Below are 17,689 nucleotides of genomic sequence, written 5' to 3'. Positions count from 1 at the left end.
TACAATGAGTTGAAAGTAAAGAACTTCATTAACCTGCATTTTGTCATCTACAAGATGCTAAATATCAACACCATTGGTACTTCCCCACCCCCCAGAAATTTGGTTGTTTCAGTTGACACTATGAAGTGTTAATGTTAAAAAGTATACCCCCCTTTCTTTTCTGATTTACCCCTCTTCAATCACTCACTGGTGGGTGAGGTCCCAGAGCAGTCAGTACAGCCAAAGGCACATCTGTTCCTGCTTGAGTCCCTGAATCTGTTTGGCTTTTTTTACTCTGCTGGGCTAGCCAGGATCCCTCAGGTCCCTTCAATGGCTCTCCTTTGAAACTCAGAGGAGGCCATGGAACACCTTCCCTTCCGAGCTCTGTCCTGGCCCTCTTATTTCCAGAGTCTTCAGTTGGCCTCTCAAACAGAAGGTAGCCCACAAGTCCAGAGGCCTTCCCAAATCTCCCTTTTTTATAACACTTTTATTTCTCCTTCTAAAACATATGATTTGGGGGATAGAATGTTTTTTTCTTCTTTCTGTCTGCATTCTCAACGTCATAAAATGGAATTTTTTTCAGTGTATATCCTTGAAGACAGACAAGGCCCAATCAATGTTTGAGGTAATTGAGAGAAAAGGGAAGATGATTTCTTTTACACCTTGCAGTTTTGAAGCTTCCAAATATTTTTAAGTACATATGTATTTCTATTAATTATTCTACATACACTAAAAGGGATGAATGCTCAATTACCTTAAAGCTAAATATTTTTTCACTTCTCAGTATGTAATTTGCTTTACTTTTTTCTTCTATTCGATAGTTTCGTATCACTTCTATAATACAGAGCCTAATTTTAACATGGCTTGTAACCATACAAGTTTGCATGGAGTAAGGAGTCAATTTTATACTACTTCAGGGCAAGAATAGCATATATATAAAGAGGGAAACAACAGGTATTATTAACCCCCAACCTTATGAAAAAGATAAAATATTTATTGCTACAAAGGAATGATATCAAACCAGAGCGGTAATGTTTAAGAGACAGAAACAAGAATTCAGATAATTTTACCAGGACGATTAATTTCTTTGTTGGTATTTTAAAATAAAGAAGGGAACTGTTTACATGAAAAAAAAAGCAATATTCATTTTAGACATATTTTTAATTTATACAGCTGATCACCCAAAAAGAATGCTTACGGATATATTTTTGATGGTATATTTTTTTGTTTTCAAATGTGATATTTTTGTATCACATTTTTCTGGTTCTGTTTTATTTGTTCACAATCTTGAAGGAATTGTTAACCCCATGTAAAGGAAAAAGGAAAGTCACAAATTAGAGGAAAATGAGTTTAATTTAACATGATCTAATTATTTTACATATAACATAACCATTAATAATTAAAATTAATTTATTTGGTTAGATCTAAATAATGCAGTTGGTAATTATTTCTTATATATAGTCTCTCCCATTATTTTCAAAGTAAATCAAGATGAAAAGATAAATGTAGAAGAAAATGTTTAATTTTTTTAATTTTATTTATTTTTTTAAAGATTATTTATTTATTTATCTGAGAGAGAGAATGGGAGACAGAGAGCATGAGAGGGGGAGGATCAGAGGGAGAAGCAGACTCCCTGCCGAGCAGGGAGCCCGATGCGGGACTCGATCCCAGGACTCCAGGATCATGATCTGAGCCGAAGGCAGTTGCCCAACCAACTGAGCCACCCAGGCGCCCCAAAAATGTTTAATTTTAGTTAAACTGGCAAATGCAACAAAGATAGCTCATTTTCATTCTTCTACTAATATAAATTTATCAAATTCTAGAGTGAGAAGGGACCTTAGAAATTTTCTGGCACAACTCATTCACTTCACTTCTCTATGAGTTTTAATGCCCAGGAAAGCGACGTGACTGGCTTTTTGTTACAAAGCTGATTAGGGATTGAGCTGGGACTTGACCCAGAAAATTCCTGACTTTGGGTGTAGGACTTTTTCACTGTATTATATTACCTGTAAAATGAAATTCAATCTAAATTGAGCTTTATATATATTTGGTCTTACTACAGCTGTGGTTTTCTAGTGCTTCCCAAAGCGTCTAGAGAAGAATAAATGGATATTAATAAGTATAGAGAAGCATTTTAAATTGGATTTGCAGGCATAAATTACATTTGGATTCATCTCTTTAGCCAATATAAAAGGATATTTCAGCCAAAATATCTCTCGATTACCCTAGTTCCATCCTCCTTCTCTCTCTCCCTTTGTCAGTATGTCACTCTTTTATGTTATACAAGAGTGTGCGGGAAGGAGGTCTTTTTTCACTTCTTTATTGAGAACACTGTGGTGTTCTATACTATAGGATTTGGTTCAAAAGATTCCCACTTCATTTAATTGATTGCCACATAGATATTACAAAAAAAGGACTTGAAACGAATATACCTGTGAATGTTTATCTAAGGCTGGTGTGGATTTTTGACTATTGGTTGCATGTTTAAGCTTTATCTACACTCATGTTTAATTCCTGTGAGGAATTAAAGAATCTCCAAAATTACTATTTCTTGAGGAGTAGGACAGGAAGGATTATTTCATTTATTTATTGAATCATAATTACTGGTAAGACTGCTTTAAATAACACTAGTATGTAGCAATATAACTTCTAAGAAGTAATGTGCAAATATTGATGATATTAATCAAGTAAATAAAAGTGGAAAGAAACCAGATTTGCATAATGAAGTATTTCCAATTTCTTACTGGGTTTTAAAAAAATATTTTCAATTTGACGTAACATATAATAATGAAAGTAATTGAATCAAATTGATTTTTTTTCCTATTTTTCCTTAGCATTTCATAGATAAGAAAGTTTTACATTTGAGTGTAAGTTTTAAAAATTATTAGTACTCAACAAATAAAAGTGTATTAACTTACGGCCCTGATGCTTTCAAAATGTCCACCTTCTTTCTCGAAATCAATAGGCTGTCCTTTTAGTGTCCAGTAGAAAGTGACATCCAAACTAGCATCGTGAATTGCTTTGCAATTAAGGACAATGCTTTCTCCCACTGTTAATTCTGTTCTTTTAGGAGTAAGTTCTATTCTTGTAGGTTCTATAGAAATAAAAATACATTAATTAACATAATCAACACACAGTATTTCCCTGTATTTTCTATTTTAAGTAATAGAAAAACTTAGAGAATCTATTCAATGCAGTTGCTCTAGATACATCTTTAAGTAAACTATTATTAATTGAAATATTACCTTTTTTGTATGCTAGGGCATTTTACTATACTTGTGTAGGGGACTGATGATTTAAAAGTTACTATTCCTATTAAGAAGCAAACTTGGACAAAAAAGACAAGAAAATACATAATGATAAGCAGCATTTGGCATTCCTGAAGAGGGAAAATTAGAAAAAAAAGCTGTAGCCTCCCTGTCTACCTTCAAGGATCATTAAGTGTAAGTAAAAAGATTTTTACAATAAAAAATATTAACATATCTAAGGAAGAATAGTGCAGGTAAGTTCACTTCTTTAAAGGTTATAGGAAGCACCTCTCCTCAAATTACTATTTTCACAGAGATAAAAATATAATATTGTTACTATACTAACTTACACTTGCTTTATAGTCTACAAAACCCTTTTATGAATAGAAAAAGCACCACTAGCTGATTATAAAATAATTGCTCTTGATAATTGTGGATCACTTAGTTGAGATACAGAACAAAAGGCCAATTTTTGAAGGGAAAAATTTTTTGAGGAAAAAATATGTGTGTTTAATTACTTAATGATTCAATTAAATTTTTTTAAAAATAGATACACTGTTATTGTGTTTAGAGCCAATAAAGGTTAATACTGCTGTTACTTAAGCTAGTGATCCAATAATTGAAATTTGATTTTTTTAATAAAGTAGGGAGGTGATGGAGATAGATTTTGATTTAGTTTTTCTTCCTAATTAGATTCCTGATTGTAGATATCTCAAGAAAACTGACACAAATGATTAAAAATTAGGTTAATTTTCCTATTCTATCTCTGTTTTTGGCAATAGCATAGGCTGAAAAAAGAACCATTCTTAACCATTGATAAGATCCTTTAATATGCAACATCTTTCTAAGCAGTCAGAGAGGAAAGTGCAATACCAGAAAAGGAATGTAAATACTAACATTCTAGAAGTCAGATATTCCTTGTGGCTTTCTAAACTCTGGCTTCATCAGATAATCACAGCATATTGTAGTTTAACTTTGTAAGAAATGGAATGTTCTGAGTAACTAAATATCCCATTTAACTTGTGATTAACAGAAAAATGTTTTGTTATTATTTAAAAAATGTCTGTGAGTCCAGCATTGCTTCATTGTAACAAAGATTGTTTAGCACAATAAGGCACAGACTAGAAGATAGAGTTGGATTCCCATAATGTATACTATAAAAGAAGTTATCATTTAAATTATCTTCCTTCCTTCTGTTAATGTTTGCTTCTTTTCTAAAAATATTCTAAAATATCAGAGAGCTGGCTATTTTAAAGACATTTTATTTCCTAAGAAAAAGAAAAGTTAACATTTCTATGTTTTTATAGCCAGGTATGATTCACTATATAATACATGCCCATGTGGAAAAAGTTGATTGAAGATAGAGTTCAGTTGTGAAAAATATTTCTTTGCCAATTGATGGGATTTTCTGTCTAACATATGAGATTTTCTTGGTACGAAAAAATGATATTGAGTCTCAAAAAATGTTCTAGGCCAAAATCTAGTTCATGTTAGAACTAGAAGACTAACAGAAACATTTAAGTGCCAATATTTATAACACTAAAAAATGAGAGTGTTTAAAAAATTCCATTGATGCAAACACCAAAGAGCAGGTCAGGTAACCATATATCTGATACACACTCTGACACCACATATTCATGTCCTCCTTCTGCTACTCCTTTCTGCCCCAGATCCCCAGTTGCAGTGATAACAAAGGAATATTACTGATTGATGTTAAAATTAACCTTGATAGAGGAGATACAGTTTTATACTGTTGGAATACTTTTAAATTTTGAGACATCCAGTAAAACTTCAGAAAGCTTTCTTTATCTCCTCACATATTTTGTTCAAAGCAAAATATTTAAGTTTTTACCAACAAGGTGTTCTTTCCTTCATGGTCTTCTAAATAATGGAAAAGGACAATTTGGCTGTGTTAGTTCTATGTTTGCAATGTATCTTATCAATAGGAGCATGCACACACATACGTGTAAACACATTTTACATGCATATTATATTTATTCGCTTTCGGACAAAGCCGTGAAACTATGCTTATAACACGGTTAGCCACATTTTCTTACCTTTTACAGATACTGAGGCTATGATTTCAGCAGAACCAAAGACATTTTCCCCTTGGCAAACGTACTTTCCCTCATCTGATTTAGAAGCATTTAGGATCCGTAGACTTCCGTCTGGAAGAATAGCTATTCTGAAAATTATTAAAAAAGGTTTTTTCCTCTTTTACTGTAAATCAGCTAAGTAGTAAAAAATTCTGATGACGTCTGAAACCACCTCCAAGGTAATAATAAATAAGATAAAGGGATCACTGCGAAAATATGCAATGATAGTAGAAATGTTTTACCCTTCAAGAGATGATGCAATAAATGCACTTAATATCTTCTTTTATTTAAAAAGGTTAGGGAGTTACAGGTTATTTTTCTTTTGACACTTTTTGACAGTTAATGTTAAAACTTGTGGGAAAAGGTGACCCTGAATTTGGTTATTAAAACTTACACTATAATAACACCCAGTGATATTTTAATATGAAGCTTGAGTATTTTACTTCAAACCCAGAGTGACCTCAAAAATCAAATATAAATAGAAACAGCATAAAAACATAGAGGAAGACAAGTACAGAACATAAAATTAATTGTATACAGCCAAGAGATGATTTATGGTGGTTTCTCTACAGTGTCACTAGCGCAGCAAGGGTATGAAAATGAGACCTGATACCTGATACCTGGGCTGCTCACACTGCACTTTTTAAATATAAAAACATGATACCTGAGTTTGCATTTGGGCTTTTTTGAGACCTTTGTTAAAAGTGGACCTTGAGTCTTATATGAAGGTGAAAAATTAAAGCATTATTAAAATTTTTTAGAAGTTCGGTGAAAATGATCTTGACATTTGGGATTACCGTATTATCCTGTGTATTCATCATCCCAGAAATATATGGATTTCAAAGTTAATTAGTACTTTTGTCTTTTTCTCCCTTCTATGCTCCTGAAATATAACCCAATTTTTCACCAATGCATCAACTTTCTCAAGTAACCGGAAATGAAATAAAAGTGGCTGTTGTGGTTTTATTTGATATGCCACTAGAGTTTGGACTGACTTTTAGGAAAGAGGAAGTAACAGGTGTTTGGTAAGAACCAGTGGCCCTATTGAACTTAAAATCCTAAAATTGGATTTCCCTAGTTCTGAAAAGAATAATTTATTCAATGGTAATATGATAATGTGCTTTTTAAGAAAGAAGAATACAGGTTAAATATGTTTAGTCAACATCCTTCATGTTATTTGAAAATATTTATTCAAGCTTGCCAATCACCCAGAACTGAGTTATTGAAAGCATTGGACCTTGTTACAATTGGATTAGATTCTAGGTTGCTGACTATTGCTTATGAATTTATATTTACATATTGTTGTCAGTAAAGATACCAGTTTAAAAACATCATACTCTTTTCAATATATATCAAAACTTCTTTACAACATAAGAAGGAAGGCAAACTTAGAGGCAAGCCAAACTAGGAATAGAAAATTTGCTTTTATACTTTATGTCTAGGAGAGAAACTATCTTCAGACATTTGGAAAACATGGTGTCCTTAAAAGTTATATAATGTGGGAGGAGGAGCAAGATGGCAGGGGAGTAGGAGACCTAAATTTCGTCTGGACCCAGGAATTCAGCTAGATAGGGATCAAACCATTCTGAACACCTACGAACTCAATAGGAGATTGAAGAAAAGAATAGCAACAACTCTCTGAACATAAAAGCGACCACTTTCTGGAAGGTAGGACGTGCGGAGAATTGAATCTGAGGCAATATTAGGGAAGATAGATGGCGGGGGAGGGGGCCTCCATCAGCCGGTTACTGGCAAGTGATAGAGAAGAAGAGCACAAAATCGGAACTTTTAGAAGTCGGCTCTGCTGAGGGACGTCTCTCCAGTGGCTAAGCGGGGGGTGGAACCCTCGCCAGGACAGTGTCGTGTCAGGACCCTCGGGGTCACAGAAAGACCAGGGGAGCCTGAGTGTGGCAGATCTCCCAGATATCGGAGCAGGGAAGCTGGCTGCAGAGATGGAGCTGAGGAGTGGGCTCTCAGCTCAGGGTTGCTATAAAACATGATCCACAGCACAGTCAGGCCACTGCTCTTCGAGCAGGGACCCAACAAGCGGCAGACCTGGGGAGAGTCCCCTTCCCCCCGGGTGAAGCAGTGCAGGAGCACACCGCAGGAATCTGCTGGGTTTGGAGACTCCAGACAGGGGCATGTGCCAGAGATAGAAATGCTCGGTCACAGGCTGAGCACGGAGTGTGGCCAAAGACTGGGAACACAGGAGTGATTGACTGCTTTTCTCTGGGGGCTCACTGAGGAGTGGGGCCCCGAGTTCTTGGCTCCTGAGGGCAGAGATTGGGAGACCGCCATTTTCACTCTCGTCCTCCAGAGCTGTACCGAAAGCAGATTATGTAGCCCAGACCCCGGCAAGGGCGGGGCAATTCCGCCTCCAGCAAAAACATTTGAAAACCACTGCAACAGGCTGCTCCCCCAGAAGATCAGAAAGAATAGCCCGGCAAGACCAAGTTTACTGATCAATGAGAACAGAACTCTGGCACTAGGGGATTACAGCACATAGAATTCATGGCTTTTTTTCCTATGATTCTTTAGTCTTTCAAAGTTAATTTTTTAAATTTTCTTTTTCTATTTTATTTAAATTTTTCTTTTTCCCTTTTTCAACCAACATCTTATCAATCCCTTTTTAAAAAATCTTTTTTATCTTTCATTTTTAGAGTCATATTCTCTCCATTCATAGTAGTTAATCTTATTTTTGGTATATATATATATATATATATATATATATATGTTGTTCTCTTTAAAATTTTGAGATACAGTTGCTTCTAACAGACCAAAATATACCCTAAATATCTAGTGTATGGCTTTGTTCTAGTATTTTGCTTGATCACATTCTCTCCTTATTTTTTTTTAATTTCTCTTCTTTCTTTTTTCAACCAAGTTCTCATCTTATCAATTCCTTTTATAAAATCTTTTATAATTTTCATCTTTACAGTCATATTCCATCCCTTCATCATATTTACCCTTATTTTTGTACATATATAAGTTTTTCTTTCTTTAAAATTTTGGGAGGCACTTTCTTCTAACAGACCCAAATACGCCCTAAAACTAGTGTGTGGCACTGATCTATACACGAGTCTGATCATATTTGATCACATTTTTTTTAAAAATCTTTTTCTTTTTTCTTCTTTTTTCTTTCTTTCCCTTTCTTTTCTCCTCATTTCAGGGCTCTTCTGATTTGTTTAGTGTATATTTTTCTGGGGTCGTTGTTACCCTATTAGCATTTTGTTCTCTCATTCATCTCTTCTCCTCGGGACAAAATGACAAGATGGAAAACATCACCTCAAAAGAAAGAACAAGGGGTAGTACCGACTGCAGGGAGCTAATCAATACAGACATTAGTAAGATGTCAGAACTGGAGTTCAGAATGACAATTATAAAGATACTAGCTGGGCTTGAAAAAGGCATGGAAGATACTAGAGAAACCCTTTCTGGAGAAATAAAAGAACTAAAATCTACCCAAGTCAAAATCAAAAAGGCTATTAATGAGGTACAATCAAAAAAGGAGGCTCTAATTGCTAGGATAAATGAGGCAGGGGAGAATCAGTGATATAGAAGACCAAAAGATGGAAAATAAAGAAGCTGAGAAAAAGAGAGATAAACAACTACTGGATCATGAGGGCAGAAGTGATACCATAAGATGAAACAATATTAGAATAATTGGGATTCCAGAAGAAGAAGAAAGAGAGAGAGGGGCAGAAGTTATATTGGAGCAAATTATAGCAGAGAACTTCCCTAATTTGGGAAGGAAACAGGCATCAAAATCCAGGAGGCACAGAGAACGCCCCTAAAAATCTAAAAAAATGGGTCAACACCCCGACATCTAATAGTAAAACTTACAAGAATCAGAGACAAAGAGAAAATCCTGAAAGCAGCTTGGGACAAGAGGTATGTAACCTACAGTGGTAGAAACATTAGATTCTCAACAGACCTATCCACAGAGACCTGGCAGGCCAGAAAGGACTGGCAGGATATATTCAGAGCACTAAATGAGAAAATATGCAGCCAAGAATATATATCCAGCTAGGCTGTAATTGAAAATAGAAGGAGAGATAAAAAGCTTCCAGGACAAAAACAAACTAAAGGAATTTGCAAACACGAAACCAGCCATATAAGAAGTATTGAAGGGGTCCTCTAAGCAAAGAGAGAGCCCAAAATTAACATAGACCAGAAAGGAATAGAGACAATATAGAGTAACAGTCACCTTCCAGGCAATACAATGGCACTAAATTCATATCATTCAACAGTTACCCTGAATGTAAATGAGATAAATGCCCCAATCAAAAGGCACACGCTATCAGATTGGATAAAAAAACAAGACCCATTGATATGCTGTCTGCAAGAGACTCATTTTAGACCCAAAGACACCCCCAGATTGAAAGTGAAGGGGTGGAAAACCATTTACCATGTTAATGGACACCAAAAGAAAGCTGGGATGGCAATCCTTATATCAAACAAATTAGATTTTAAACCAAAGACTATAATAAGAGATGAGGAAGGACACTATATCCTACTTAAAGGGTCTATCCACCAAGAAGATCTAACAATTGTAAATATCTCCCTAACATGGGAGCAACCAATTATATAAGCCAAATAATAACAAAAGCAAAGAAACATATTGACAACAATACAATAAGAGTGGGGGACTTTAACACTCCCCTCACTGAAATGGACAGATCATCTAAGCAAAAGATCAACAAGGAAATAAAGACTTTAAAGGACACACTGGACCAAATGGACTTCACAGACATATTCAGAACATTCCATCCCAAAGCAACAGAATACATATTCTTCTCTAGTGCCCATGGAATATTCTCCAGAGTAGATCACATCCTAGGTCATAAATCAGGTCTCAACCGGTACCAAAAGACTGGGATCATTCCCTGCATATTTTCAGACCACAATGCTTTGAAACTAGAACTCAATCACAAGAGGAAAGTCGGAAAGAACTCAAATACATGGAGGCTAAAGAGCATCCTACTAAAGAATGAATGGGTCAAACAGAAAATTAAAGAAGAATTAAAAAAACTCATGGAAACCAATGAAAATGAAAACACAACTGTTCAAAATCTTTGGGATGCAGCAAAGGCAGTCCTAACAGGAAAGCATATAGCAATACAAGCCTTTCTCAAGAAACAAGAAAGGTCTCAAATACACAACATAACCCTACAACTAAAGGAGCTGGGGAAAGAACAGCAAATAAAGCCTAAACCCAGCAGGAGAGGAGAAATAATAAAGATCAGAGCAGAAATCAATGAAATAGAAACCAAAAGAACAGTAAAACAGATCAATGAAACTAGGACTGGTTCTTTGAAAGAATTAATAAGATTGATAAACCCCTGGCCAGACTTATCAAAAAGAGAAGAGAAATGACCCAAATCAACAAAATCATGAATGAAAGAGGAGAGATCACAACCAACACCACAGAAATACAAACAATTATAAGAACATATTATGAGCAACTCTATGCCAGCAAATTAGATAACCTGGAAGATATGGATGCATTCCTAGAGATGTATCAACTACCAAAACTGAACCAGGAAGAAATAGAAAACCTGAACACACCTATAACCACTAAGGAAATTGAAGGAGTCACCAAAAATCTCCCAAAAAACAAGAGCCCAGGGCTGGACGGCTTCCCAGGGGAAATTTGCCAAATATTTAAAGAAGAATTATACCTATTCTTTTGAAACTGTTCCAAAAAATAGAAATGGAAGGAAAACTTCCAAACTCATTTTATGAGGCCAGCATTACCTTGATCCCCAAACCAGACAAAAATGACAATTACATACCAATATCCCTGATGAATATGGGTGCAAAAATTCTCACCAGAATACTAGCCAATAGGATCCAACAGTACATTAAAAGGATTATTCAACATGACCAAGTGGGATTTATGCCTGGGCTGCAAGGTTGGTTCAACAACCGCAAATCAATCAATGTGATACAATACATTAATAAAAGAAAGAACAAGAACCATATGATCCTCTCAATAGATGCAGAAAAAGCATCTGACAAAGTACAGCATCCTTTCTTGATCAAAACTCTTCAGAGTATAGGAATAGAGAGTACATACCTCAATCTCATAAAAGCCATCTATGAGAAACCCACAATGAACATCATTCTCAATGGGGAAAAACTGAGAGCTTTCCCCCTAAGGTCAGGAACGCGGCAGGGATGTCCACTATCACCACTGCTATTCAACATAGTATTAGAAGTCCTAGCCACAGCGATCAGACAACAAAAAGAAATCAAAGGCATCCGAATCAGCAAAGAAGAAGTCATACTCTCACTCTTTGCAGATGATATGATACTTTATGTGGAAAACCCCAAAGACTCCACCCCAAAACTGCTGGAACTCATATTGGAATTCAGTAAAGTGGCAGGATATAAAATCAATGCACAGAAATCAGTGGCATTCCCATACACCCACAAGACAGAAGAAGGAGAAATTAAGGAGTCGGTCCTATTTACAATTGCACCCAAAACCATAAGATACCTAGGAATAAATCTAACCAAAGAGACAAAGGATCTGTACTCAGAAAACTATAAAATACTCATGAAAGAAATTGAGGAAGACACAAAGAAATGGAAAAACGTTCCATGCTCATGGATTGGAAGAACAAATATTGGGAAGATGTCAATGCTACCTAGAGCAATCTACACATTCAATGCAATCCCCATCAAAATACCATCAAGTTTTTTCAAAGAAATGGAACAAATCATCCTAAAATTTGTATGGAACCAGAAAAGACCCTGAATAGCCAGAGGACTGTTGAAAAAGAAAAGCGAAGCTGGTGGCATCACTATTCCGGACTTCCAGCTCTATTACAAAGCTGTCATCGTCAAGACAGTATGGTACTGGCACAAAAACAGACACATAGATCAATGAAACAGAATAGAGAGCCCAGAAATGGACCCTCAACTCTATGGTCAACTCATCTTCAACAAAGCAGGAAAGAATGTCCAATGGAACAAAGACAGTCTCTTCAACAAATGGTGTTGGGAAAATTGGACAGCCACATGCAGAAGAATGAAACTGGACCATGCCTTACACCACACACAAAAATAGACTCAAAATGGTTGAAAGACCTAAATGTGAGACAGGAGTCTATCCAAATCCTAGAGGAGAACACAGGCAGCAACCTATTCAATGTCAGCCGCAGCAACTTCTTCCTGGAATCATCACCAAAGGCAAGAGAAACAAGGGTGAAAATGAACTTGGGATGTCATCAAGATAAAAAGGTTTTGCACGGGGGGGGGGGGCGGGGCGGAGCAAGATGGCGGAGGAGTAAGAGACCTGGATTTCATCTCCTCTCAGGAATTCAGCTGGATAGGGATCAAACCAACCTGAACACCTACAAACTGAACAGGAGATTGAAGAAAAGAAGAGCAACAACTCTCTCATCAGAAAAGCGACCACTTTCTGGAAGGTAGGATGTGCGGAGAAGTGAATCCGAGGTGATATTCGGGAGGATAGACGGCAGGGGAGGGGCCTCCGTCGGCCGCTTCTGGCAAGTGATAGAACCACGGAGCACAAAATCGGAACTTTTAAAAGTCTGCTCCACTGAGGGACGTCACTCTGGTGGCTAAGCGGGGGGTGGAACCCTCCGGAACAGTGTGGTCTCAGGACCCTCGGGGTCACACAAAGACCGGGGGTGCCTGAGTGTGGCAGAGCTCCCAGGTAATGGAGCAGGGAAGCCGGCTGCAGAGGCGGAGCCCAGGCGCGGGCTCTCAGCTCGGGGTGGCCATAAACCGTGATCCGCGGCACAGTCGGGCCACTGCTCCTCCAGCAGGGACCCAACAAGCGCAAGATCCGGGGAGACTCACGTTCTTCCCCTGGAGGAGCGTCGCGGGAGCGCACCGCAGGGATCTGCTGGGTTTGGAGACTCCACACGGTGTCGGGTGCCAGAGATAGAAACGCGCGGTCACTGGCCGGGCGAGCACGGGGTGCGGCCAGAGACCGGGGAAACGGGAGTGTCTGACGGCTTTTCTCTGGGGGCTCATTGAGGAGCGGGGCCCCGAGTTCTTGGCTCCTCTGGGGCAGAGATTGGGAGGCCACCATTTTCACTCTCCGCCTCCAAAGCTGTACGGAAAGCTCGCAGGGAAAAAAAGCCCTGGAGAGCAAACCCGAGCAGATCACTTAGCTGGGAGGGGGCAAGGGCGGGGCACTTCCGCCTCCGGCAGAGACATTTGGAAACCACGGCAACAGGCCCCTCCCCAGAAGATCAGCGAGAACAGCCAGCCGAGACCAAGTTTACCGATCAATGAGAACGGCAGAACTCCAGCGCTAGGGGACTACTGCACATAGAATTCACGGCTTTTTTACCATGATTCTTTAGTCTTTTAAAGTTAATTTTTTTTTAACTGCCTTTTGTCTTTTTATTTCTTTTTGAATTTTTCTTTTTCCCTTTTTCAACCAACATCTTATCAATCCCTTTTTTTAAAAAAAACATTTTTATTTTTCATTTTTAGAGTCATATTCTATCCCTTCATAGTAGTTACCCATATTTTTGGCTTATATATATAAGTTGTTCTCTCTTTAAAATTTTGAGATAGTTTCTTCTAACAGATTAAAATATACCCTAAATCTCTAGTATATGGTGTTTTCTATTCCGCTGCCTGATCACATCCTCTCCCTTTTTTTTTTCCTTTTTCTTTTTTCTTTTTTTAAATCCTCTTCTTTGTTTTTTCAAACAACTTCTTATCAATTCCTTTTATAATTTTTTTATAACTTCCATTTTTACAGTCATATTCCATCCCTTCATCATATCAACCCTTATTTTTGTACATATATAATTTTTTTTGTCTTTAAAATTTTGGGAGGCACTTTCTTCTAAAAGACTAAAATACACCCCAAATCTAGTGTGTGACAATGATCTATATACCATATAGATCATATTTGATCACATTCTGGTTTTTTGTTTGTTGTTTTGTTTTGTTTATTTTTGTTTTTATCTTTATCTTTTTCTTATTTTTCTTTTTCTTTTTTCTCTCTTTCCCTTTCTTATCCCACTGCTTCAGGTATTTTCTGATTTGTTTAAAGTATATTTTCTGGGGGCGTGGTTACTCTGCTAGCATTTTGTTCTCTCATTAATCTATTCTCCTCTGCACAAAATGACAAGACGGAAAAAATCACCTCAACAAAAAGAACAAGAGGTAGTACGGACTGCCAGGGACCTACTCAATACGGACATTAGTACGATGTCAGATATAGAATTCAGAATCATCACTTTAAAGATACTAGCTGGGCTTGAAAAAAATATGGAAGTTATTAGAGAAACCCTTTCTGGAGAAATAAAAGAGCTAAAATCCAACCAAGTAGAAATCAAAAAGGCTATTAATGACGTGCAATAAAAAATGGGGGCGCTAAGTGCTAGAATAAATGAGGCAGAAGAGAGAATCAGTAACATAGAAGATGAAATGAGGGAAAATAAAGAAGCTGAGAAAAAGAGAGATAAACAACTACTGGATCACGAGGGCAGAATTCGGGAGATAAGTGATACCATAAGACGAAACAACATTAGAATAATTGGGATCCCAGAAGAAGAAGAAAGAGAGAGAGGGGCAGAAGGTATAATGGAGCAAATTATAGCAGAGAACTTCCCTAATTTGGGGAAAGAAACAGGCATGAAAATCCAGGGAGAGAACCCCTCTCAAAATCAATAAAAATAGGTCAACTCCCCGACATCTAATAGTAAAACTTACGAGTCTCATAGACAAAGAGAAAATCCTGAAAGCAGCTCGGGAGAAGATATATGTAACCTACAAGGGTAGAAACATTAGATTGGCAACAGACCTATCCACAGAGACCTGGCAGGCCAGAAAGGACTGGCAGGATATATTCAGGGCACTAAATGAGAAAAATATGCAGCCAAGAATACTCTATCCAGCTAGGTTGTCATTGAAAATTGAAGGAGAGAATAAAAGCTTCCAGGACAAACAAAAACTAAAGGAATATGCAAACACAAAACCATCCCTACAGGAAATCTTGAAAGGGGTCCTCTAAGCAAAGAGAGAGCCTAAAAGCAACATAGACCAGAAAGGAACACAGACAATATACGGTAACAGTCACCTTACAGGCAATACAATGGCACTAAATTCCTATCTTTCAGTAGTTATCCTGAATGTAAATGGGCTGAATGCCCCAATCAAAAGACACAGGCTAACAGACTGGATTAAAAAACAAGACCCAGGGGCGCCTGGGTGGCTCAGTCGTTAAGCGTCTGCCTTCGGCTCAGGTCATGATCCCGGGGTCCTGGGATCGAGCCCCGCGTCGGGCTCCCTGCTCAGTGGGAAGCCTGCTTCTCCCTCTCCTACTCCCCCTGCTTTTGTTCCCTCTCTCGCTGTGTCTCTCTCTGTCAAATAAATAAATAAAATCTTAAAAAAAAAAAAAAAAACAAGACCCATCGATATGCTGTCTGCAAGAGACTCATTTTAGACCCAAAGACACCCCCAGATTGAAAGTGAGGGGGTGGAAAACCATTTACCATGCTAATGGACACCAAAAGAAAGCTGGGGTGGCAATCCTTATATCAGACAAATTAGATTTTAAACCAAAGACTGTAATAAGAGATGAGGAAGGACACTATATCATACTTAAAGGATCTTCCAACAAGAAGATCTAACAATTGTAAATATCTATGCCCCTAACATGGGAGCAGCCAATTATATAAGGCAATTAATAACGAAAGCAAAGAAACACATCGACAACAATACAATAATAGTGAGGGACTTTAACATCCCCCTCACTGAAATGGACAGATCGTCTAAGCAAAAGATCAATAAGGAAATAAAGACTTTAAAGGACACACTGGACCAAATGGACTTCACAGACATATTCAGAACATTCCATCCCAAAGCAACGGAATACATATTCTTCTCTAGTGCCCATGGAACATTCTCCAGAATAGATCACATCCTAGGTTATAAATCAGGTCTCAACCGGTACCAAAAGTTTGGGATCATTCCCTGCCTATTTTCAGATCACAATGCTTTGAAACTAGAACTCAATCACAAGAGGAAAGTCGGAAAGAACTCAAATACATGGAGGCTAAAGAGCATCCTACTGAAGAATGAATGGGTCAACCAGGAAATTAAAGAAGAATTAAAAAAATACATGGAAACCAATGAAAATGAAAACACAACTGTGCAAAATCTTTGGGATGCAGCAAAGGCAGTCCTAAGAGGAAAGTATATAGCAATACAAGCCTTTCTCAAGAAACAAGAAAGGTCTCAAGTACACAACCTAACCCTCCACCTAAAGGAGCTGGAAAAGAACAGCAAATAAAGCCTAAACCCAGCAGGAGAAGAGAAATAATAAAGATCAGAGCAGAAATCAATGAAATAGAAACTAAAAGAACAGTAGAACAGATCAACGAAACTAGGAGCTGGTTCTTTGAAAGAATTAACAAGATTGATAAACCCCTGGCCAGACTTATCAAAAAGAGAAGAGAAATGACCCAAATCAACAAAATCATGAATGAAAGAGGAGAGATCACAACCAACACCAAAGAAATACAAACAAGTGTAAGAACATATTATGAGCAACTCTACGCCAGCAAATTAGATAACCTGGAAGAGATGCATGCATTCCTAGAGATGTATCAACTACCAAAACTGAACCAGGATGAAATAGAAAACCTGAACAGATCTATAACCACTAAGGAAATTGAAGCAGTCATCAAAAATCTCCCAAAAAACAAAAGCCCAGGGCCAGATGGCTTCCCAGGGGAATTCTACCAAACTTTTCAAGAAGAATTAATACCTATTCTTCTGAAACTGTTCCAAAAAATAGAAATGGAAGGAAAACTTCCAAACTCATTTTATGAGGCCAGCATTACCTTGATCCCAAAACCAGACAAAGACCCCATCAAAAAGGAGAATTACAAACCAATATCCCTGATGAACCTGGATGGAAAAATTCTCACCAAAATACTAGCCCATCGGATCCAACAGTACATTAAAAGGATTATTCACCATGACCAAGTGGGATTTATGCCTGGCCTGCAAGGTTGGTTCAACATCCGCAAATCAATCAATGTGATACAATACATTAACAAAAGAAAGAACAAGAATCATATGATCCTCTCAATAGATGCAGAAAAAGCTTTTGACAAAGTACAGCATCCTTTCTTGATCAAAACTCTTCAGAGTATAGGGATAGAGGGTACATACCTCAATATCATAAAAGCCATCTATGAAAAACCTACAGCGAATATTATTCTCAATGGGGAAAAACTGAGAGCTTTCCCCCTAAGGTCAGGAACGCGGCAGGGATGTCCACTATCACCACTGCTATTCAACATAGTATTGGAAGTCCTAGCCACAGCAATCAGACAACAAAAAGAAACCAAAGGCATC

At 37.4% G+C, this 17,689-nt stretch overlaps 1 protein-coding gene across 12 annotated transcripts in view; it reads right to left on the bottom strand.

Moving 5' to 3' along the window:
- Window positions 1-17,689, bottom strand: part of CNTN5 (contactin 5) — a 1,392,146-nt gene that overhangs the window by 150,728 nt on the left and 1,223,729 nt on the right. For all 12 annotated transcript variants that reach the window (XM_064577192.1, XM_064577190.1, XM_064577193.1 and 9 more), the window contains 2 exons: window positions 5,285-5,412; window positions 2,898-3,073 (listed from right to left, as the gene is read on the bottom strand). In XM_064577192.1, the coding sequence (XP_064433262.1) occupies window positions 2,898-3,073; window positions 5,285-5,412 (304 nt within the window). The remainder of the gene's footprint in view (window positions 1-2,897; window positions 3,074-5,284; window positions 5,413-17,689) is intronic.

The sequence above is a fragment of the Mirounga angustirostris genome, unplaced genomic scaffold (genome assembly GCF_029215605.1).
Source record: "Mirounga angustirostris isolate CCGP_5_RB_7025 unplaced genomic scaffold, mMirAng1.0.hap1 SCAF_13, whole genome shotgun sequence".
Taxonomy (NCBI): domain Eukaryota; kingdom Metazoa; phylum Chordata; class Mammalia; order Carnivora; family Phocidae; genus Mirounga; species Mirounga angustirostris.
This window is presented reverse-complemented; position numbering and strand designations above follow the sequence as displayed.